Raw genomic sequence first — 25,956 nt, 5'->3', positions numbered from 1 at the left:
ACATGAAAACTATTACTAATTGAAACAATATAACCTGCTTTATTCTGTTTTCAGAGAATTCTACAAAAAAATCTTTATACTTTTGTTTTAAATATTTTCAGTGGAATAAATTATGAATTAGAAGATGAGCTTAAGCAGCTGTTACTCAGTCAGAAACTTAAAAGGTGTTTGTTTGCTTGAGTAATACACTTCCAAATATTTTCTTGAACTCCAGTCTCTTACAGGTTTACTACAAATACACACAGAAATATAGACAACAGGTTACTCCGACAGAAATATACCCTCTATCACATCTACAAATTCTAAGTACATGTGTACATACTGTGCAGCCATTCTATAAGCACAAATGAACATGCTAGCATAAATGCACGCATTTGCTTACATATATACCTTCACAGAGAAACTGCTTCAAACTAGCAAACTTTGTGGAAACTTAGTAAGAAAAGCAAATAAAATTTGTCTCGAAATTGCATATATTTAAAAATGAAAAACATCATCTGCATTTCCTCATTAAAAACATTTATTGCATGTCACTGTGGAGTTCACCATCCTCAATGCAAGTGAACTAGAACATTCTGCTAGGCCAGAGATGGTAGGTCTCTCTTGCCAACTTCATACAATGATAGGTCACTTGGGCTACACATAAAGGTGATGATCCAGTATTCTTACAGAAACAAATTATTTAAATGACAAATTTAATGCATATTACAACACACCGCAGTGATATACGCATTTTCATATGCCTCTATGTACATTCTAATGTGATTCATTAGAACATACGTGAAGTTACTTCAAATACAAATCAAGTTTTGCAGAGGGCTCTTCCTACTTTTGGAAGTTCCACTCCAAAGTAGAGTGTACAAACAGTGGTTTGACTGTATGTACACACTAGTACTTACTGATAATAGCCTCTTCAAGCCACCATTTATTTCATACGATACAACATTCCATCTCTTAAAATGGAGTATTCCTTTTTTTTCATTACTTGATTTCCACAAGCCATGTGTTCACATGATAGATATATTCTGCTAAATTTCCACATACCAAGCAATCAATTTCGACATACCAAGCAATCACATACCAAGCAATCAATTTCCACATACCAAGCAATCAGACCCCTATAGACTTCTTATCCTCTGCCACAAACAATGTACTGAAATACCTTGTCATATGATCAAATAGCTGTAAAAGTTCATCAAATCATATGCGTTTCATATTTCCATTTAATTTATAGAAGTTAAACATGGCTTTTATTTCAATAGATCGGAGCAAAGTTCTAATACACAAGATATACAGATTCTATTCAGCACATTTAATGTTATAATTTTTATAATGACTGTTGCTCATCTTTTGCAGAACTCTTAATACCATCACAACTCTAATCCCAAGTAACTTCAAAGCAGAATGTTTAAAATGGGAATTGCATCCCTAAAATAACCCAGAAAGCTTTGGTGTGCTCTGGAATAGCATTTTTATTTTGAAAATAGAAAATGCCACATATTCACAATTTACAGAGCCAATTTCACCTTTTACTCATATGCACCTCCCCCCTCCCTTTTCCCACTCTCTCTCTCTCTCTCTCTCTCTCTCTCTCTCTCTCTCTCTCTCTCTCTCTCTCTCCCTCCCCCCCCCCCCCCCCCTCCACACCCACCCACACACACACACACACACACACACACACACACACACACACACACACACACACACACACACACACACAGAGAGAGAGAGAGAGAGAGAGAGAGAGAGAGAGAGAGAGAGAGAGAGAGAGAGAGAGAGAGCTGAAATACTTTTATTTTCAACAGATACTGCAAAAAGAAAACTGATCACTGATGGAGAAAATAAATTAGTATTTCAGTGACAGTAAAGAAGTTGAACAGCATTACTCTATGCAGATGAATAATATATACAATGTTACTCTACACTAATTTCAACTACACAACATATACAGAGATATCAAGATATCTGGACAAATCTCTGACACTACATGCAATCTCAACTGTTAAATCTAGAAAATTCTACATTCTATTAATGCATGACACTTTATGACTAGCAAACAAGTGTGACATACTGTCATAAACTGTTTGCAAGTTGCACACTTATTACATTGTAGAAAAAGATAAATGAAAACCAAACAAACACAGTAGTAGTTTCATTCTATAGTTTAAAGCCTTGTGCAAATTCTTATTTTCTTGACAAATAAAAAAAGTAAGAATGACTACATTTACAGTCTTTAACCTAAATTTAGTGCCTTTATACTCTGTTAGAACCTGTCTGCAAAGGAATCTTCTGAACCAAAACCCCTCCATAGAAAATGCAAAAGAATTTATAGGAATGAAGTGGTTCTTTCAAATTTTACCTGGAAAGCAGTCACACTTCAAAATGGAGTATCATCCATACTACTACCACCCCAGATCACCAAGAAACAGATTGACCAAGCACTCGCTCTGACAGGCAGTCCTCGTCAGTGAACAGCCACCAGGCAACGACAGCATCACACCATTACTGGTGGCAACAACAACTAGATGACACTTCATTCTGCGAAATTTGGGCAACTTTGCCTGACCGCAAACAGTGGTAACAGATTATGTACAACTTCAATATTGAGATAGAATTATTTTGCCTGCTGTTTTTGACAAAGCAAGCAAAATGGAGTAGGAAAGTAAGTATGTAAGTGTGTGAATTTTTACATAATCATGAAAGGCATTGGGCAGTTCATGTGAACCTGATTTGTGCTCCAACTTTCTTTAGCATTATCCCAAAACCTTGCACATATGTTGATTGATACCTTTTGCTGGTTCCTCATTATACTTGTGGAGGAAATTTAAATGCAAAACATTAATAACTGATGATAACCATAAAGTAGTTTACACACAAATCAGCAGAAGAATACTGTCTGTGATGCTAGTGAAAAAGTGGAGAGAATGCAAGCCTTCTTTGATGCTTCACTATAAGACCGACAACTAACTGAACAAGAGCAAACATCAGCGAATGCATACCAAATGTGACCAAATTTTTTCTCATGCTTGTCAATCGTTTAGACCAGAGAGTATTCTCGTTCTCTGAAACCAGGCTTCAGTGTGCAATTAATTAGTGTTCTCTGCCATTCCTTTCCATTACTCACTGTGCATTTCAAGAGCATTTACGTGGTAGTCAATGGAAGGAAACATAACAGCACAAGAATTTCATCAGATAAACACTTGCAAACACTGAGATTATAAATTCGGTAATAAATTGTTTCTTGGTGTGAAAAAGCTAAGCAAGAAAGGAAGACAACATTAAAGACAGATTATGACACAAATAATGTCACATAGAATAAGAGATTAGAAATCACGGGTTTTTGAATGCTTTCAAAAAGTCACAGGCATGGTGGATAGCAAGTGAACTCTGAAGTAAACATGTTGTTTGCTCACACACGCCTACCGTTTGCACATGAGAGAATGCAATCTGCATCAATGTTCATTTGATTAGTGTTATCCATGCTTAAAATATCCTCGCAGTAAACACAACACTTCAAGAATGTAGGGACTGAAATGTAATATAGAACTGTCTCTTGAATGTGCACTAAATCGCGCATGGCTCTGAAAATCAAAGTATTTAAATTAGTCCAGCAAAGCTTGAAAATAAAGAACTCTGTTTGCAAATACTTGATGAAAGATTTCTTTTAATGAATCTAACACTATATGAGCTACTAGAGTTATTAATGGACTCTAAATATATATTTTGCATTTTTGTCAGAGACAGTTATTGTTACAAGCAATGCCAGATTGCTGGGTATGGATCCAGAGAAGTAGCACAACAGACTCCTGTGTGATGCTCATTTTTAAGACAAATCATTCATGAACACCAGGTAACAACAGCTTACACAAACAGCAGTTCCTCTATTCTAAAATTTACATCTGATACTGATTCTTCAGCAATATGTGAGGGATCCACGGACAAGACCACCATCACCTGAACTGTAAGTGAGTACACCATGAAAAACACACAGTGCAGTTAGTCACCTTATGGCAGAAACCAACAGAACACCACAAAAGTGTGAAGCATTTTCAGAAATCACAGAAATGCCTGCAAGACAATTAAAAGAAAACTCTTTATGGTGTGATCATGATGATGATGATGGTGACGATGATACTCCTCCAAAAGAGCAAATAGTGAAACAAAAAATTAATAATATGAACGGATCTTTAAAAAACAAATCTTCCTACTTGTCAAAAATTAAAGGGATGATTAGTGCACTTTAGAAGCTCATATAATATTAATCCACTTGTTTAGCAGTTTCTCATTATTCCAGGGCACTGGGGGTTGTCACGCAACGCAAGAGCTTGGCTGAAAAAAAAATCTCTCTAATGTTATTTTACAAATCTTCAACGTACAATTTTTTTTCAAAAACTGGGCATCATTTTACCTGGGCAGTCTACAATTAGACAATGGAATGGTGCCACAAAATTTCTACCAGGATTTAACAAAAGCCTTTTTAATCAACTTAGCAAGAAATCTGAGGCAAAAATCTGTTTAGAAAGAGCATGTGTAATGTCTTTTGACAAGATGTCAATAATGTGGCATTTGGAATACACAAACGATCCAGATTTAATAGGTGGTCTGGTGGATTTGGGTGATATGGGAAGGAAACCCCTTACACAAATTATGCACTTCTTTTTACGATTAGAGATAACTACAGTATCTAGAAACTGCCTGTTTCATACTTTTAATCTAATTCAGGAGTAAAACATGCAGATTTATTGGGACTCCAACAGGAGGAAATTATCTTATAGCAAAATGCAAACGTGGATTGAAAACTGGTCATTTATGATCAGGGAGCTTTCAGCTGAAGCATGCCCAGGCATTTACAGGTTATACCAGAAAAACTGTATTTCAGTGTGAATAGACAGTGAGTGTTTGCTATTTAGGATGTTCCATGTTTATTCAAAAGCATACAAAACAATCTGCTCAGTGGCAACTTCACTTTCAACAATGCTCTTGTTTCATTTGAAGATGTCAGGCTGACATAAAATATTGACAAAAAAATGGATAATGTTAAAATTCACTGACAGTCATTTACAACCTGATTCATTTCGGAAAATTACTGAAAATGGCAGATCAAGTACTCAGCCATACTGTTGCTGCAGCTGTCAGGACACGTAGAGCAACTAAGGCAAAGCAGATTGATACAGCTTAAAACACAAAACATATGAACAATTTATTTGACATTTTGAATAGCAGGACAGCATTTTCCTCTCATCCATTTAGATGTGTTTTATCAGAACAGTACCCAGTAGTAATGGTAACAATAGGAAAGGCAAAAGAATTTTTAAGTACTGTAAATAAAAATGAGAAAAGTGTTACATTCCATTCATTTAATTTATTTATCTATTCCACATACAATTGTAAGAAGTATCCTTACAGTAGAAGCAAATTTAATTTGTGGAGCTATGGGAGCTAATCTGCAATCTTCAGCTACAGTCAGCTATGGGGCGAACGCACTCAGCGTGCAGCACTCTCGCCTTCTGCTAATCACCAACAATGAACAACCCAACCTCAGATACTTCACTGAAGAAAAAGCATTGCCAATTCCATGACATACATAGGTCAATGAGCATTGTAGTGATGTGTGTGACAATCACTGACTGACAGAAAAACTATTTCTGCTGTTGCATGTTCCGCCGTAAGGACAGTCAATTTGTTTCTCCTCTGATCTGGGCTACTATCATCCACATTGTTGGCAGGCATTTCCCAATTCATTCTTATTCTTTTATTACAGTGTGTAAAAATTACTTTATTTAACAGAATAATCATAACTTAATCCTCAGTATTTCATATGAAGGTTTTCACTAAATGACCTGTCGGCGTTTCATCTCTTATTTGCACTTTTTATGATGAGTAAATATTTCGAAAAATCATTTTCTCCACCTGCTTTAAATCACTTCTTTTCTTCCCCCACACAACTGTAACATACAGGTCATTTCAGCTGTTGCACAAGAAAACTGTTTTCCAGCAGGTACTAAAATAGTAAGTACTGCAATTTATGTACCACAGTATTGATGAAACTGTACAATTGTTATACGTACAAGGAACTCTTCTTTAGTTTAAATATCATGGAGATCAAAAATAAGTGAACAATAATTTATTTCAAAATGTGACCAGGCAGGGTGCACTTATATGAAATAACATTTGTTCATTCTGTTATATGAAATAACATGGGTTCATTCTTTCTGCACTATCAGTAAGTCTACATGGACACTAACATAAAATGTTGGGCAAATCTGTCTTTAACAGATCTCTTACAGCATGCATCCATACAGGTAAGTCATGGCCTTTTTATCTTCTCAACATACTGGCAATTACAATGTAAAGCATGACAAGATACATTCATAGACTCGGTACTTAGGAAATGGAATTTTCAAAAGGATTGTAATTAACTTGAATTTAATTTACCGTACTCCAATGACAACCAGTTCTGAATATGAATTATTGGTTCCTTCACTATAACACAACTGAAGTAAACACAAGGATCAGAAAGCCAGAGTGCAGGCCAAGAATAATTTGGGGCCATCTCCAAGGTGGCATACTTTAGGATACATAGTAAGATGTTACGAGGGAAGGAATACATAAATTCAATGTGACTGAAAAATGTGAGCTTTAAAATTTCAATTTTGTCTGTTACAGGGAACATGGTTTAAGCAACCTCAGCAATTACAGGGCCTGTAGAGGTATTCAACAAGTCTTTTTAGGCAGAATGTAAGTGGAAATAATTGTTTAACTGATATTCCCACAATTCAGTTAAATAATTCTTCCAACTTTAAAAATAAACAGCTAATTTACAATTTCAAGGACTGTTAGGATATGTGATAGTTTAAAATGAGCTGCTGTGATATTTTACACTGAATCAAAATAGCTGAGAATAATATGCAGATATTCTAGTTCTGAACATAAGAAAACAATAAATTGTAAATACAACAAACAAACAAACACACACACACACACACACACACACACACACACACACACACTGTTGTCTTTCAACATTGCCAGCAGACTGTGTGTGTGTGTGTGTGTGTGTGTGTGTGTGTGTGTGTGTGTGTGTGTGTGTGTGTGTGATTTCCTCCTAAATTATTTACATTCTGCCAAAACTTTCCTAAACACATCTACAGAATTAATAATTCATGTCATAACAAAAAACCACCTTCAAATGTGAACTCTGTAACTATGTGCAAATTTTAACTGTCACTAGTAAAAGTCAGTGACATTAAGCTTATGACATGTTCTTCAGTATCAGACTATGATAAATTACCCACAACATATCAGAGCAGCACATTGCGAGACTACTTCAAATACTTTAAAGGATACTTATATAACTAAATATCCCAATTTTATACCACAGCATGCACACTAACAGAGAAATTATAAACAAATGTTGCTAATTTCCTATTCACTGACAACACAATAAAAATTAGTAGTTTCAACTAGTGCTGATACTGCTTTTTCCCCACTGATTTTCACTTCTTGGGGGACCACAGTCATGGGGAACTTTTGAAACAAGTTTCCACTAGTTGACGGTAAATTTCTATTCAGCAATTTCACACAATAATAATTTCGCCTTTATACCCAATCTCAAGTGCAATCTGAAACGTCATAAACAGTCGGACATGCCTAAATGACACACCATTGTCGAAGTAAGATATATCTTTTCCCAGATGTCAGATGTACTCATATCCTGTAATATGATAACTGGTTTAAAAGACCAAATATATGTTATTTCAATGATGACATGTCATTGAGGCATGCTGGGCATTTTATGACATTTCAGCTAGCACTTGAAAACACACACACACACACACACACACACACACACACACACACACAATAAACTGTATATATGTCCCTAGCAAGCACACTGATTTTTTAATGGATAAATATTACACCATATACTTCAGATACGTCGCAAAATTGTTTTTTATTTCCACAGAACTTCTTGAGGGAAAAAATGCAGTATGGCACAGAATATTGCAAACCTCAGAGCAATATGGAAACACACACAATCTTCTCAGTATGAGCTACAAACAACATTCTCATATGGGAATATATTAGTACTGCCTTTCATCACAAGGTTGACACATCACAAGCATCTATTCATATTCACTATCACACACACATATTCCTTAAGACTATTCAAGTTCAGACCATTACAATTATGATCTGAGCATAATTTTGAATGAGCACATAGAAGCTGAGAAATCAGCATTCAAGAAAGAGGAAAAAATTAAAAAACCTTCATCAGCTGTACCACAAATAAAATATCACTTTTTTAACAGAATGTTTGAGACCTTGGTAAGATGACAATCCAGGTGTTGGAAAAGCATGTTGAGAATCACAGACGTCACGGAGCTAGCATATTATACGCAGCTCATTCCTGAAAAGAGATAGCTATGAAGTTCTGTGTTCTTGTACACTTACTTCCTGGATTAATTTGTTACCACACAATACAAAAATTGCAAATTTTTATCTGGTAATTACAAAAAATTCATTCACAAAAATTACACAATTTTCTCGAAACATTCAAGAACACTATTTACTCAGATATAAACTGTGCCAGTAAAACATGCTCAAAGTAGCACATGTATGTAAGATGAATAACATTATGCACAAAACAATTTAATACAAAGTGTTCCACATTTTAAAAACACTGTGAAAGATATACACCATACTAAATTACTGTGACACCTATGCCCAACATATGGCTAGTTTCATGCTATCACTGCCCATTTCCTTCAAAAGAAACAGCTGCATAAATGCACACACATATAGCAACAATTAATTTAAATAAGCAACATCCATAACAAAGCAAATTAATGTCTGAAAAGTAATTGCAAACATGCTGAATGGGAAGTGAATCTACTGTAAAGAATAAGATTTTGAGATGTAAGTACTGCAGAGTAGTGTCGGTTGCCAAAAAGTACACAATTATCAGATATCTTCACAGTATCTTTCAAAAGAAATATTTCTGCAGACCGTCAATATAATATATGGTATAGTAAAATCAGAAATTGACAAATTAATTGGTAATTATTAACTCTGAATGTTCTACCTTCTGCATAGTGGTTAGCTTTAAAAACATTAATTATTCCTGCCCTTGTTGCACTACAGATTTCTCTCCCTCTTTTTCTAATACAGAAAAAAAACCTCCCCCCCCCCTTTCTCACTCTCTCTCTCTCTCTCTCTCTCTCTCTCTCTCTCTCTCTCTCTCTCTCTCTCTCTCTCTCTCTCTTTTTCGCATTCACAATTATGTGGAGTACAAACAAAAGGATGTGATGTAGATATAAACTGAACATCAACCATTACCAAGATTTTCACAGAAAACCAGCAGTTTCCATTGAAAGTTGTTGATGCTCATTATGCACAACAGCATAATGCCTGTGATAAAATTATATCAACAAGTTAATTAGGTGTTCCAGTATGACAAACAAGGACTTTTAGAATGGGGTGATTGTGATGTTTCAAAGATTTTTGTTTCCACATTAACTCTTAATGACAGGTTTGAGGTTTGTATTGGTGGCAATGGTGTACTGTTATTAAGTCAGTTACAAGAAAAACATTAGTATTTTCCAAGAATGGGTGAGTGAAGGGTTTCATAGCAAGTATAGAAACAATAAGAAATGTTTCTGTAAAGGAAAATATCAGCAGTTTCACACCACTACATCCCAAGAAACTTACAGAGTTGTAAATGCATTGTTTATGGTGATAGCAACAGTTTTTAAGATTAATAAATCACAGTCATTTCACCATCTACTGCAAATCTGGTCAATGAAGAGTGTGAATAGATTTATGCACTTATCTGTCACTTCACGTGTGGCTTAGTAGCTTCACGTTTGATTCCCGGTCAATGCTAGGATTTTTATCCTCATGTTTGATCCTCGGTCAATGCTAGGATTTTTATCCTTCATTTATCACCTCTTCCACATCTAGAAACGTTTGTCGATGTGAAAAATGCCGAGTTGCACTCTGGTTTGAAATCCATGTTAAACTGTTGGTCCCCCTATAACTGACTGGGTGAGTCAGTTTAAAGATCAAAGGAAGGCAATGGCATCCCTCCTTCAACAGGACCATGCCTAGTAAAGCATTGTGGAGTTCAAAACAATCATCAGATTGATGACTGCTTTACTTATGAAAATAAATCACTACTCACCAAACAAAAAGAGTGTTGAGCAACAATCAGGCACATAAAGAAGAAAAATTCTTCAGCAATTGGACAATATGTGTGTGTGTGTGTGTGTGTGTGTGTGTGTGTGTGTGTGTGTGCGCGCGCGCGCGCGCGTATGGAGGAGGACTTCGGGACTTTGAAAGTTATGCAATTTTTCATCATATCTATGAGCTTGCTCATTGCTCAAAACTCATATTTGGAGAGTAGTGATCTATCACTTACACATCAACACTCATCAGCCCCTTTCTATAAGTGAAATGACCACCTAGAAAGTTCCGGTACTAGATATTGCCATTTGTTCTCTCTGCTAGTTTATCTGCATCCCAATTTCACTAATTGTTTCAGTAATAGGTTCATAAGCGTGTTTCAGTAATAGGTTAATAAGCACATCTCTCTTGGCTAACATGGTAGTTATCTACCTCATCTTTCCATCAAACTGAAGCAGACAGCTGTCTGTGATGCAAATTAATTGAACTAAGGCAAAAAATACCTTACCAGCAAAAATCGATCTCAACCTATTACTGCAATGACACACTACAAATAAACCCATTAATGCTGCATTTTATGGAGCTATTATAAGACAGTAAATGCACACTCAACGATCTAACATAATACCAATGACAGAATTAGGTCATAATACATGCAGCAACTATCACCCAGATAACATCAGAGCAACCCGCATGTGTAAAATTTTATCTATACTGCAAGTAAACTGCAGTGTATGCAACAGTTATCATGAAGTACAATCAGTAAAATGTTATCTTGGTACAGTTATGTTTAGACATATACAGAGAAATCTGTGCAACCCTTGGTTAAACAAATTACTACTACCTACTGGAGTGCTTAGAGAAGCTATAATACACTACACATTGTGCAATTACACCATTAGAAATGACTTTTGCAGTAATAATTTCCAATAACAAATAATTTATGAACACAGGGGAGAAAATTTTACAATTAAAAGCCACCCATTAAATTATCAACAGGAGAAAAATAAATAACTGACTGACATTCACATGGGTAAATAACTATAAAATCACATTCTACAAATAGGAACAATTCACTTCAAGGGGTAAAAATAATTTTATAAGTACGAGTCAGAAAGCTCATAATCAGATGGGTTGACTATTGTACTCCGAGTATACGAAATGCCTTTGCCAAAAGAAGAGACAGATGCGCGCTCGCTAGTACGAATATCTGTGATAATCAGAGTATCTCTACTGGCTTTCAGACCTGTAGGAGGGGCGTCATCCACTTGCTGTTGGGGCTGCTGCTGTGCACGATGTTCTGGCTGACTTTGCTGCTGCTGGTGGTGAGAAGAGCTCTGTTGTGCCAAACTGACTCCAGCTGCTGCTTTAGCTGCTTCTCGTTCTTGGAGACGTAGTTTCAGCATTCTGATTTTCTCTTCTTTCTGTATAGGGGAAACATGTATCATTTGAAATCAATTGAAAATATAATTATGACCGGCAATGGCCAAATCATGGAAAATGCTTTACATTTTTGCTTACAAGAACATCACCTTGTCCATCACAATCTCAATTATAATTGATGAAGTAAATCTAAAGATATATGATTTAAGAGTAAAGGCAACACCTCACCAACCAGTAGAGGTGTTGAGCCACTGACAGGCACATAAATGAGACTGAACACTTTGTTGGCTTTCTGAAATATCCTTTTTCTGAGAAAGGGTATGGGAAACTCCCCCCCCCCCCTCCTCCCCCCCCCCCTCCACCCAAATAACACACACACACACACACACACACACACACACACACACACACACACACACACACACCTTTATGGGTACATTGTGTTTGCTGAACAATTTATGTCTGGCACACTTTGTTCAGCTGGCACAATGTACCCTTACAAGTTTGCATGTATACTCTGGCTCAAAATAAGACATGTCCAAAAATTCGTAAAATTTTCAGTCTTGTTCATGTACTGTTGATGACTCACCACCCTTAGTATTCACAGAGTTGTCACCTTTAGTCTTACATTATTTATACTCTATCAGAATTTTATGCTACCACATTTAAACATGAAGACAGCTTTTTATTTGAATTTAATATCTAGAGGTCGGTGACTGGAACTCGATAGTAGGAAAAGGAAGAGAAGGAAACGTAGTAGATGAATACGGAATGGGAGTAAGGAAGGAAAGAGGAAGCCATCTGGTTGAATTTTGCACAGAGCATAACTTAATCATAGCTAATACTTGGTTCAAGAATCATAAAAGAAGGTTGAAGCCTGGAAATACTGGAAGGTCTCAGATAGATTATATAATGGTAAGACAGAGATTCAGGAACCAGGTTTTAAATTTTAAGACATTTCCAGAGGCAGATGGGGACTCTGACCACAATCTATTGGTTATGAACTGTAGATTAAAACTGAAGAAACTGCAAAAAGGTAGGAATTTGAGAAGTTTGGAATTTGGATAAACTGAAAGAACCAGAGGTTGTAGAGAGCTTCAGGGAGAGCATTAGGGAACGATTGACAAGAATGGGGCAAAGAAATACAGTAGAAGAAGAATGGGTAGCTTTGAGAGACAAAATAGTGAAGGTAGCAGAGGATCAAGTAGGTAAAACAACGAGGGTTAATAGAAATCCTTGGGTAACACAAGAGATATTGAGTTTAATTGATGAAAGGAGAAAATATAAAAATGCAGTAAATGAAGCAGGCAAAAGGGAATACAAACATCTCAAAAATGAGATCGACAGGAAGTGCAAAATGGCTAAGCAGGGATGGCTAGAGGATAAATGTACGGATGTAGAGGCACATATCACTAGGGGGTAAGATAGATACTGCCTACAGGAAAATTAAAGAGACCTTTGGAGAAAAGAGAACCACTTGCATGAATATCAAGAGCTCAGAGGGAAACCCAGTTGTAAGCAAAGAAGGGAAAGCAGAAAGGTGGAAGGAGTATATAGAGGGTCTATACAAGGGCGATGTTCTTGAGGACAATATTACAGAAATCGAAGAGAATGTATATAAAGAAGAAATATGAGATCCGATACTGCGTGAAGAGTTTGACAGAGCACTGAAAGACCTAAGTCAAAACAAGGACCAGAAAGTAAACAACATTCCATTAGAACTACTGACAGCCTTGGGAGAGCCAGGCCTAACAAAACTCTATCATCTAGTGAGTAAGATGTATGAGACAGGCGAAATACCCTCAGACTTCAAGAAGAATATAATAATTCTAATCCCAAAGAAAGCAGGTGTTGACAGATGAGAAAATTACCGAACTATCAGTTTAATAAGTCACAGCTGCAAAATACTAACGCGAATTCTTTACAGACGAATGGAAAAACTGGTAGAAACCAACCTCTGGAAGATCAGTTTGAATTCCATAAAAATCTTGGAACACGTGAGGCAATACTGACCCTATGACTTATCTTAGAAAACAGATTAAGGAAAGTCAAACCTACATTTCTAGCATTTGCAGACTTAGAGAAGGCTTTTGACAATGTTGGCTGGAATACTCTCTTTCAAATTCTGAAGGTGGCAGGGGTAAAATACAGTGAGCAAAAGGCTATTTACAATTTGTACAGAAACCAGATGGCAGTTATAAGAGTCTAGGGGCATGAAAGGGAAGCAGTGGTTGGGAAGGGAGTGAGGCAGGGTTGTAGCCTCTCCCCTATGTTATTCAATCTGTATATTGAGCAAACAGTAAAGGAAACAAAAGAAAAAGTCCGAGTAGGAATTAAAATCTGTGGAGAAGAAATAAAAACTTTGAGGTTCTCCGACGACATTGTAATTCCGTCAGAGACAGCAAAGGGCCTGGAAGAGCAGCTGAACGGAATGGACAGTGTCTTGAAAGGAGAATACAAGATGAACATCAACAAAAGCATAACGAGGATAATAGAATGTAGTCGAATTAAATCGGGTGATGCTGAGGGAATTAGATTAGGAAATGAGACACTTAAAGTAGTAAAGGATTTTTGCTATTTGGGGAACAAAATAACTGACGATGGTCGAAGTAGAGAGGATATAAAATGTAGACTGGCAATGGCAAGGAAAGCGTTTCTGAAGAAGAGAAATTTGTTAACATCGAGTATAGATTTAAGTGTCAGGAAGTCATTTCTGAAAGTATTTGTATGGAGTGTAGCCATGTATGGAAGTGAAACATGGACGATAAATAGTTTGGACAGGAAGAGAATAGAAGCTTTCGAAATGTGCTGCTACAGAAGAATGCTGAAGATTAGATGGGTAGATCATATAACTAATGAGGAAGTATTGAATAGTATTGGGGAGAAGTTTGTGGCACAACTTGACCAGAATAAGGGATCGGTTGGTAGGACATGTTCTGAGGCATCAAGGGATCACCAATTTAGTATTGGAGAGCAGCGTGGAGGGTAAAAATCTTAGAGGGAGACCAAGAGATGAATACACCAAGCAGATTCAGAGGGATGTAGGTTGCAGTAGGTACTGGGAGATGAAGAAGCCTGCACAGGATAGAGTCGCATGGAGAGCTGCATCAAACCAGTATCTGGACTGAGGACCACAGAAACAACATCTAGTGGTCATCAGGACAACCTAAATGGTTGTTTGTTTTCTCCATGACAGTGGTTTTTATTCTCAGATCTAACATTTTTAACTGTTTTCAGGGTGGGGTGGGATGGCTAGGGTTAGGAGCATCTCCTGCCACATGCTTGGTCAGCGGGAACCGGAACCCTGGACCCTGTCTCCTTTGCCTGCTGACTCTGTCACTGCTCCTTTTCTCTGTGCTAATTGGTTTCACAAGGTTGGCCTCCTTTTCTTGCACACCTTGTTTTTTTCTTTCTTTTTTTCCCTTATAGGAGTAGCACTCTGTTGGCTTGTGGCTGCAGCCCTCCTCTTTAATGCTTTCCCAATGATGGATCAGATATGGGGCAGCTGTGGGAGGGCCTGCCCTCTTTGCATGGAGATCTCAGGGGGATACCCATGTGCGGTAATAATTATTTCTCTCATTGTGTTTCATTATTAATCATTCAACTTACCTCCATTAAATTTTTACCCTTTCCCTTTTAATTTTCAGGAGCTCTTGAATAGAAGGAATTGTTTACTCTGTAGCTGTCTTCGCCCTTAATCAGGCTAGTGGGGATCAGATGCTGGTGGGGTTTTCTCTCACCATAGCTGAGCCCTAAGAGAGACCACTTGTCTGCTCTAACCTACAAACAAATTCAATCCATATTCTTTTACTTCTCTGCAAATAGTTTCTTCAGCTCTGGCATCAGCATTTCCTTCAGAGCCTTGCTTTTACCACTCCTACATACTTTCCGCATCTAAACATATTCCTAGTGGACATGATCTGTATGAACGAACACTTGACTGAGGGCCTGATGACCTTGCTGTTTAGTCACTTACCCCTAGCCAACCAACCATTCGTATCTTTGTTCATCTCCTCCTCCTCCTGTTTCATCCCCCATCCCCTCTTTGCCCCATCTCTCTGCTCGGCCATGCCTATCTGCACGTATATCCCTGAAACACATTACAACATTACCCAGTCATGCACGCTAGACAAAATGTCAGATGTTATCAACTTATTTCACCCCTGTCCCTACCAACAACCAACAAGAAAGTGAGTTATTACTGTGTTGTTATCCAGTTTTGAGCTATTTTTAAAATTTCAAGTCTCTAACTCATCAAGAAGTTCGTTTAACATCAATTTGCAAAATTTTAACTGAATAGACAGACAGATAAGAAAGTGATGTATAGAGTACATTTTCTGATGGAGGATAGAAGGTAGGAGCATATGTGGAATAAAGCACTTATCTAAAGCCACTGAATTGACTGATTTTTCATGTTACTTGTCACAGTGTAAGGACCCAAGTTCAAAGGTCGAAACAAACTCATGCACTAATACACCTAACAAACAATTTGTTAGTAATGCAATCTAGTTTTGTTCTATGAGGACTGTATAAAAAACATGCACCATTTACATAACCCCTATGAACTGGCAAGGACAAAATTCCAACAGCATTCTAGCATTAATATATTCATAACATAGCATTTATGTATATATAAATTTCAATATTATGAATGAATCACCATAAATGTATCAGACTTATGTTGTCCAATGTGATAGTGATAAAAAATAAGTAACTGTTCACACCAGTTCAATTAGATTACTACTAAGCAGTCCTTAACGACATGTCATAAAATCCAAAATGCATTGCATATATTCTTGGTTATTGTCTGTCAGCATGTTCCAATACATGTCAAAAACTCAACAGTACTTGCTTTTTAAGTACTGGTTCATATATATTCATCGGTGACATACAAGAAGGAAAGGTCAGTATCTGCTATGAGGAAGGAAAAATGTTTCATAATTGTCAAAACCAATGTTGAATGTTATCTTAACAGGATAATACACAGATTGTTTAAATCTTTGGGATCTGTGACTTCCCTGTGGGAGCAATTGTTGAGTATATCCCAACAACAAATGTAGGAGGGTGCTGCCAATATTAATTAATAATCAAATATGCACACTCATACCTTCAGCATACTACAGCCTCAGTATTAAAAGACAAACACGAGTACATATAGTCCTAAATCTCCAGGTATTCTTCACAGGATGGCAGATCTCACTTTTTACCAGCTTCACAAATTCTCTTGATGTGTTACTGACTGGACAGTTACACAGTATAACAACTTGGCAAAGGGGCTATCATGAGCAGACAGTAACAGCAAACTATATAAAATGAGTTTGAGATGCAGCCACCCAGCAACATACTAAATATTTGTTAGATACACTTTCACACAATACATAGGCTATTATTGCAGTTATTACTAAGAGACAGAAAATTTCGAGAAAACAATACATGAAATTAGCAGTTTTTAGTGAAATCATGCAAAATTGGCAGTTTTTTTATGAGATACTGCAAATTTTTTAATTCTGCTGTACAAAAATTTTATATGTGTGAAGGTGGCAGTTTACTAATATTAGTTACTGATAGTTATTGAATGTTAAAACCGCATTTTGACTTCTAATCTCCTCAAAGGTGAGTTTCACATATAATCTTAAACTGACAGTTCATCCCATGTAATGAGCTTTGATCTGATGACAAAAATGGTACCAAAATTAGCAAATACAACACAAAATTTGAAAAAAACACCAAATTTGGAAAAATGAACAACACCAAATCTGGTAAGAAGTAACACCGAGTCTGGTGACAAAGATACTGAATTTGGAAAATAATAACTTAGAACTTGGCAAAAAATAGCTCCAAATGAAAAAAAAAAACTAATTTGGCTATAAATTCCAATGATTTTTTCCTGACCCTAGTTATTACCAACTATCAGAAACATTGAATTTGCACCAGCAATGTGCTTGTATAAATCTAAAACTGTAATTGTGTATCTGATGAGTAACACTTGGTAGAAAATTCATAGTTTTCTGCTTATTCCTTCAATGTATTGCAATTTTTACAATGATACACTTCATGAAGCAAACCTCTGAGCCAAACAGGGGTAAAGAGAAAGGAGGCAAGAAAGGTACAGTTATATAACTGAGTCATTCTGATTTTTGCCAGTGACCTCAGTGAGTTTAATCTTGTAACTTCTGTTGAGAATGATAAAGTTAGGGTGTATTTGGGTTTGCTGATACATGGAAAACAGTTTTGTCACACTCCCTAGCAAGAGATGGCACAAAAATGTGGATTTAGACACATTCCCGCACCCTTCTAGGTGCACAAAATATGTCATTTGGCTTTGAAATCAATAACATGTACGTTTGACATTATTACATATAGTGAATGAGAAAAAAGAAAGAGGGGAATAAAATATTTATTTTCCTCTGTGAAGTCATAGCTTTATTTTGCCATCTTGTTTGCACTCATATTTGAGGTAAGATTTTTACCACTCGGAGGCAAGGTGGTTTACAGAACACATCAAGAACTAAGGGTGTGTATGAGTGACATACTGTTATAAAAATGATGTCCTATAAATTTAAATGATTAATTTATACATTTGTTCCAAATACCTATTGTAGCATCACAGGCCATTATATAGGACATAGAAAATCACACTCAGTGTTTAACTTAGCGAACAAAATATTTCAGAAGATTTCTTAAAGTGTAAGATAGGCACAACAAAATATTTCAGAAGATTTCTTAATGTGTAAGACAGGCACAAAGACTAGACAGCCAACTATGTGGGAAATGGGGGAAATTGTGTGCAGAGACAGAGTAAGCCATGGAAGCTGTATATGTGGAGAGTGGTACGAGTGTTAAAACACCGAAACCTGCTGTGATGTGGGACCGCTTACTCCCTGCTGGTGATTTGTCAGAGATGAGCTTGGCCCATAGAACAGTGCCATGGATAATGTATGGCAGGCTTCTTCTCTGTGCAGAGGCATAAAATTGTGTTGATTTGGATCTTGAGTGATGATCTGTCACATACACAACATTGTCTACTCTGGTGATTACGATATTAACCTAGTGCTCAGTAAGATGTTAATGTGAAATGCTTACAATGAATATATAAGAAAAAAACTGACGTCTGAGTATCTGTTGACTTGGTGATCTTAGTTGGAGAACAGCTCTCCACACACACACACACACACACACACACACACACACACACACACACCTTCCAGGTGAACAAGAATGATTAGCACAGCAGACCGGAACTGAGCAGCGGGACTGGTCCACTACTGCAAACAGCGACTGAATTATTTAAGGAAATCAGTATCTGGAACATCAGATGAGATGGTGTATGCAGTTGCATGTACTACATACATAAGTACGAGGGGCTTTCAATAAGTAATGCAACTCTTTTTTTCCTGAGAGCGGATTGGCTTTATTCAAGATTCCAGTACACCATATTATTCCCCACTCTTTCGGCCCCTATTTTCCAACATAATCTCTGTTCAATGCAACATCCTTACACCACCTTACTGAGAGGGTTAATATGCCCCCACAGTACCACTCTACTGGTTGATGCCAGACCCAACATCTTGCTGCATCATCAGTAAACTACCCATCATCCACATAATACACAAGCAATTCTGCACAGACGGTCCTTCATTGCTATTTATGGTCTTCTGCTAGGTGGCAAGGAACCTAGTGAGCACACAACTTTGAGTGTCCCAACTGGTGGGTGAATATGCCTGCACTACCAACAAAGATGTCCAGTTGTGCAGTGAGGTGTTTGATTGTGACCCGTCAATCACCTCGAATGAGAGTGCTCTCAAATTGCAACGCTGGAGGAGTCACAGCTGTGTGCAGCTGGCTGACACATGGAAGATCAGACAGGTTAGCGTGATATTGCTGTGATGATGACAGATGCCTTGCCAAACAACTCCTGTGCTTTTGTTCAGTGCCAGGGCTCCAAAGACATCATGCAAGTGCATATCTGCATGTGAGATGCTCTGGTTTCTCATCAAATGAAACTCAATGACAGCTTTCTGCTTGGAACGCACCTCCGTTACAGACGCCACTTTGAAAGCTACATATAGCACTGCCACCGATTAGAACTTCATGAAACTATGAAATTACAGGGGCTGAAGCAGGAATATTCCAGCATGTCCTACAACCTTTCCACTTTTTTTTCCACTGAAACGGGCTGAAAAAAAACAAAAATGTCATTTCGCAATCATGATAAGAGATCTATTTTTAGAGGACTGACAGAGTTCTTTTAAAGATATTATTGACTCCTGTTGTATTTAAACAATTTTCAAAATGATATGAACATGTACACAATGAAGTGAATTACTATAACACTCAAAAAAAGCACAAATGGATATTCCAGACATTACTGAACATTTTTGTTTGTCCTGAGAATTTTACTTTTCTGACACAGCACAGCTCTAAACTGTAATCTCATGAAGTATGAAGTAAAAATGATTATTAAACTGGACAGCCTACCATCTTAAGTTAATTAAATCTGGCATTGTGGTAAACATAATGGCACCACACAGACATATGCAGTCTATCAAAAGTAAAACAAAAAAGCAAGAAACAGAAATTCATCTTTCTATAACATGTAAGGATGCAAGGAAAAGGAAAGTACACACAAATACTTAGTTTGGGTGTTACTTACAGCAGCTATAAGCTTTTGTAATTCTTCATTTTCTGCCACCAGTTTCTGGTATTTTTCCTCATCTTCTTTTGTCATGCCAACATCAGGATTGTATTTTGATTCTGCTTTATCGCGTGGATGTCTGATCACCTCTATTACCTGTAATTGTATAGATAAAAAGTACTGTATACATTCATACGGCAAAAGTATCATCTATATTGAAAGAAACCTAAGATATCTGTCAGTACACAAAAAATGCGATGAATTACAGGTGAAGGAATGAATAGCATTGACTAGCAGAGGAATAGTAGATATCTAAGGAGCAGGAGAAGGGAATTATGAGTCAATAAATAAAGACAGGAAAATTTAATAATGAAGGCAACAAATAATAATACTCGTGCTAATATCTTAAAAGATAGCAACACACTATCTTCTCCATGACTACCACCTCATGACAGCAATTTCTCCACACAAACACAACAGCAAAATTTTTGATTTAACATTAATAGTAACAAGTCCAGAACTGTGCAACAAAAAACCTGGTTGTCTTTTAAAACACTCTTTCAGCTCAACTAAACTGAGCCTCAACTACAAATTGCATTCGTTCTCTTCTTTCAAATTCTGCTCTACTGTTAACCAAGTAGGAACATCATCTCTAAGAGAAACAATTTTGTGAATGGCTTAACCACAGCCTAAAAAGTAATCCTAAAATGAAATTTCTTCACCTTATATGATGTATTTATTGGTAAGCTGCAGGAGGGAGAAGGTATGTTTTTTTTATTTTTTATTTTTATTTTTTTAAAGCTTGCTGATGTCACTCAGTTGGAAAAGGACTGAAAATTACAGAGAGGAGGGAGAGGAGGAGGAGGAAGAGCAAGAAGGTGGTGGTGGTGGTGGCAGCAGTGATTTTTGAGGCCACACAACTATGATTTCTTTAGCTCTTGTATAAAATACTTAAGAGAAGTGTTATCAAAAATAGGTAAAATATCAATTAACATGCACACTAAAATGGAATCTGTTCACACACACACACACACACACACACACACACACACACACGTGTGCCCATAGACACGCACGCACACACATTCATGACTCTGTACACACATGCACAAATCAACCTAAATGCATAAACCTAGTCTTGTTGTAAAAGAAAGACTATGTTATAACAGAGGAGTGACCACTCATAAATGTGAAAAGGTATGGAGTGATATACTAAATCAAATGCTTTTGTCAGAGCACATAACATTCTTGGGAATTTTTAACCCTTCGCAGCTCCAGTCAAGTGCAATCGAAAGTAGTAGCAACAATTTCTGTTCTGTTGTTTGGTTTAGTTTTTGTTCATGCATGCTTCGGTGGATTTGACTTTTTTAACTGGTGTTGATTAATTTTTTTAAGTGTTTGCATATTTTGTGAGCTAAATGAAGTATATAGATAACAAGAAGCAGCATAGCATCAGTACTTAAGACTACATCAAGCAATTGCTTGAGTTAGTGTTATATTCATTGTCGAATAAACAAACATGGACTAAAGATGGATAAAGAGTGAGCCAACTGTGTACAGAAGCAAGAGGAGTTGTCCGCTTTCCGGAAACAGTCGGAAGCTGTGTTAGGCACAGTGTAGGGGTTTCATGCTGCTGCTCTGGACTGCGGTGGTGTTGAGGCAGCCGACATGAATGCTTTGAGATCTCTGGTGCCTATAGTGTCATCCACGATCACTGCTGCAGTGTGTTCCCATTCACTCATCCTGATCAACTAACACTCACTGTGGTGAATGGCAAACAATAGCAGGATTTTGAATCTTTGTGCAAAAGGTAAAAGTGTAAGCTGCCCACAAAGTTGTCCCTTTATGCCTTAAAAATAGGTGTGACGTATTGTCAACTGCTGGAAGTACATCTGAACAAGCACAGGATGCCTGATCTTTTGGGACTGGGGCAATCTTCTTGAAAGGTCTTGACAAGCACAATGGGTGGATTTGCTAGTCACTGGGAGCTACAATGTTAAGACAGGTGATGGAGCCTCTTCAGGAAATAATGAGCAGGTCACAAAGGAAGACCAGTCTCTACTCTGCTTGCCAAAGAGTCTCAACCAAGATTTAGAGGATGCTCTGTCAGTGGTCACTGATAGCACTAGATGTAATGGGCTGCAAATTGTGGATCATTTCATCACAAATGACTCCTGCCACCTGGGTTCAAAAGTCATTCTCAGTTTCTACTGTCAGCTTGCTGCTTTTGTTAAGAAATTTTGCCTCAAACGTGGTTTGGAGTCGAGTGGAAGGCTTAAATCAGATTCATAGACAATTCTGTGGTGATTTTTGATGTGGACTTCTTAATTTCCACTATTGAATGGATAGCCGCAGGACCCTCTTAGCAGGTCAGTACTGCACCATATGCAACAAGTGGCTACTATGATAGCAGTATCTGTGATGTGCACATGTGGATTTTTTATGATAGAGAAACAAAGGATATCAGCTCCCTTAATGAAAGAGTATCATCTGTCATGGCAGAATGAAGAAAGACAAAAGGGCATGGGATAATGATATGCATGAATACAAATAGTGGTAGCTTTTTTATTTTTATTTTTTATTTTTTAGGGTTCAAAACTGCTACAATCATAAGCACCCATTCTGTGGCTTAGGGGAGTGTAAAAAACCGAATGTGAAATCAGCAGCAATGGGAGTGAAACTCAAGGAGGAGGGAAACTCAAAGCAGAAGGAAATCTTAGAAAACTACTATTGAAGGGGAAGGGAGGGGGGTTGTATTCCCCAAAAAGGAGCTTCGAATGACCAATGCCATCTCACTGACACTGATAAACTGAAGGAAGTGATCGGCTGAGCACGTGTCATCAGCTAAAAGGGAAGATATATCAGGTGACAATTGTAAATGGGCACATAGCAGATTAAAATAGGGGCACTAAAGTAAAAGTTGTCTTGGTGTCTATGGTTGAGAGCAGTGAGGACAAAGCAGGGGAGGATCACCACTTAAAAGATGTCGACGGCTAAAAAGACAGTGTCCTATCCAGAGTCTAGTTAAAATTACGAGGCCGGGAGGAAGAGGCCCAAGCACAGGGAAGAGATATACAGCCTGTAATTTATTATCAGGAACTGTAAACTAATGTGTGTGCCATAGAAGAGTAACATGACGACATAAAATGCTCTGTAGATCAGCAAAGGGAACCATGCGAACAGCAGGCTGAGGAAGTGAGATTGCAGCCTTGGCTGCTATATCGCCTGCCTTGTTTCCGCAGATACCAACGTGCCCTGGGATCCAGTGGAATGCCACAGAGACTCCCCCCAAGTGGAGGCTATCCTGAATCTGGTGGACCAGAGGGTGGAAAGGATAAAGAACTTGGAGGTTGAGAAGAGAGTTGAGCGAATCCAAGCATATAATATACTGTAGCCGCTTATGGCGATGGATGTATTGGACAGCCTGGAGAACAGCATAAAGCTCCGCAGTAAATACCAAACACTGGTTGGGAAGCTGAAATCTATTAGGGGTGTTTCCAACAATATAGGCACTTCCAACACCGAATGTGGTCTTTGAGCCATCAGTGTACATAAATGTGGCATCCTTCATTTGTGCACACAGAGGGGGGGGGGGGGGGGGGGTACTATCCTTGAGGGGAAGCTGACAAAGGGCACAGAGAAGGCAGGTCCAGGGACAAAGCCAAGGTGGCACCATACCACCATTTGTCAATGAAGTTTTAGGAAAGTGGAAGGAAAGAGAATGTAACAGATGACGGAAGTGGACACCCGGTGGTGGTAGAGAGGAACAGTGGCTTCCATACCCTACATCCAAGGAGGCGTCAAAAAAAAGGACATGGGTCAGATGGGCAGGCATGGAAGACAGATGACTAGCATAACGACTCAGTAGGACAGCTCGCTGATTGGATAGTGGAGGTTCAGCAGTCTCAGCGTAAAGGCTCTCCACAGTGCTGGTATAAAAAGCTCCAGATGCTAAATGGAATCCCTTGTGGTGGACAGAGTCGAGACGCTGAAGAATAGACATCTGTGCACAGGAGTAAACTATGCTTCCGTACTCCAATTTTGAGCGCACTAAGGCATGATGTAGGCGGATATAGGCAGAGGAGGACCACTCGGTCTGCTCTCCAAGGTACCACTTAGAACACGGAGAGTGTCGAGGGATCGCATACAGTGAGCTGCAAGATATGAAATGTAGGAAGACCAGCACAGTTTTCTGTCAAACATAAGTCCCAAGAATTTGGCGATATCAGCGAACAGAAGGTTGACAGGGCCTAGGTGTAGGGAAGGTGGAAGAAACTCTGTAAAACACAAAAAATTTACACAGGCGATCTTATTGGGAGAAAAGCGGAAGCCAGTTTCGATGCTCCATGAGTGGAGGCGATCGAGACACCCTTGAAGACTTCGTTCAAGAAGGCTGGTCCATTGAGAGCTGTAGTAGATTGTAAAATTGTCAACAAAGAGAGAGCCTGAGACATTGGGAAGGAGACAGTCCATAATTGGATTTATGGTGGCGGCAAATAGTACAACACTCAGTATGGTGCCCTGGGGCACCCCATTTTCACGGGAGAAAGTGCGAGAGTGAGTGGCGTGCAACCACACCTGAAAGGTGTGCTCGGTCATAAATTCACGAATAAAAAGAGGTAGCTGCCCTCGAAAGCCTCGAGAGAACAGTGTGCGGAGGATACCTGTCCTCCAACAAGTATCATATGCTATCTCCAGATCAAAAAATATTGCTAGCGGTTGGCGTTTCCTGAGAAAATTGTTCACGATATAAGTGGAGAGAGCAACAAGATGGTCAACTGCAGAATGATGCTTTCAGGAACCACATTGGACAGGTGTTAAAACCAACCAGCCTAAACGGCAATTCACCATATGCTCCAAAACCTTACCAACACCACTCTTGAGAGAAATGGGACGATAGCTAGAGGGGAGATGTTTGTCCTTTCCAGTTCTTGGAACAGGAATGATGATAGCTTCCCGCCATCTTCTGGAAAAGGTACTGTCAGTCCAAATTGGATTATAAAGGCGAAGGAAGTAATGCAGACTACAGTATGATAAATGCAGCAACATTTGGACATGGATGTCATCCGGTCCTGGGGCAGAACAGGAAGAGTGTGTGTTGGAGTTTCCACATAAAGAAAACAGTATTATAGCTTTCACGATTTTGAGAGGAGAAAGCCAGAGGTGACACTCCGCTGCTTATTTCTTTAGGAGAAAGGCTGGCGGGTAATTTGAAGAGCTCAAAATCTGAGCAAAGTGTTGACCCAATGAGTTAGAAACTGCAACTGGGTCCACTAAGGCATCATGCGCGACAGTGAGCCCAGATGTCAGGGAGAAACTATACATTCTGGATAACCATCGAATTCAACTCCACCAAACTACAGATGAGGGAGTGAAGGAATTAAAGGATGGCATCGTGCACATAATTGCTTAGAGCAGATACAATTGGCCAATGTAGGATGGTGGCGGAAAACGCGAAGAGCATGTCTCTGCTTGTGTATTGCGTCACAGCACAGAACTCGGGGATGCCGGGGCAAAGGGGAGGTATGAGGTATTGAATGTTCCGCAGCTGTAAAAATAACTTCAATAACATGAGTGAACTGATCATCAATGCTAGGAAAGTGACAGCCATCGAATGTCACTAGATAGAAGAAAAGTGTCCAATTGGCTAGGGAAAATTTCCAGCATCTTGGGTGCATAGATGGCAGTTGTGGCTGTAATCGAAGGACACATGGAAAATGGTCACTTGAGTGTTTATCCGCTAGAGTGAACCA

The 25,956-nt window shown here is 38.3% G+C and overlaps 1 protein-coding gene across 3 annotated transcripts in view; it reads right to left on the bottom strand.

The window, feature by feature from the left end:
* Positions 1–25,956, bottom strand: part of LOC126299108 (gamma-aminobutyric acid type B receptor subunit 1) — a 489,230-nt gene that overhangs the window by 375,695 nt on the left and 87,579 nt on the right. The window contains exons 15-17 of one of the 3 annotated variants that reach the window (XM_049990786.1): positions 20,222–20,359; positions 11,432–11,609; positions 5,750–8,410 (exon numbers count right to left, since the gene is read on the bottom strand). In XM_049990786.1, coding sequence (XP_049846743.1) covers positions 8,394–8,410; positions 11,432–11,609; positions 20,222–20,359 — 333 coding nt within the window. In that variant the 3' untranslated portion in view covers positions 5,750–8,393. Of the gene's footprint in view, positions 1–5,749; positions 8,411–10,294; positions 11,610–20,221; positions 20,360–25,956 lie in introns of those variants that run through there. The other 2 variants (XM_049990785.1, XM_049990784.1) reach the window with 2 other exon arrangements.

This window comes from Schistocerca gregaria, chromosome X, assembly GCF_023897955.1.
Source record: "Schistocerca gregaria isolate iqSchGreg1 chromosome X, iqSchGreg1.2, whole genome shotgun sequence".
Classification (NCBI taxonomy): Eukaryota; Metazoa; Arthropoda; class Insecta; order Orthoptera; family Acrididae; genus Schistocerca; species Schistocerca gregaria.
Note: the sequence above shows the minus strand (reverse complement) of the source record. Positions and strands in the feature narration are given on the sequence as shown.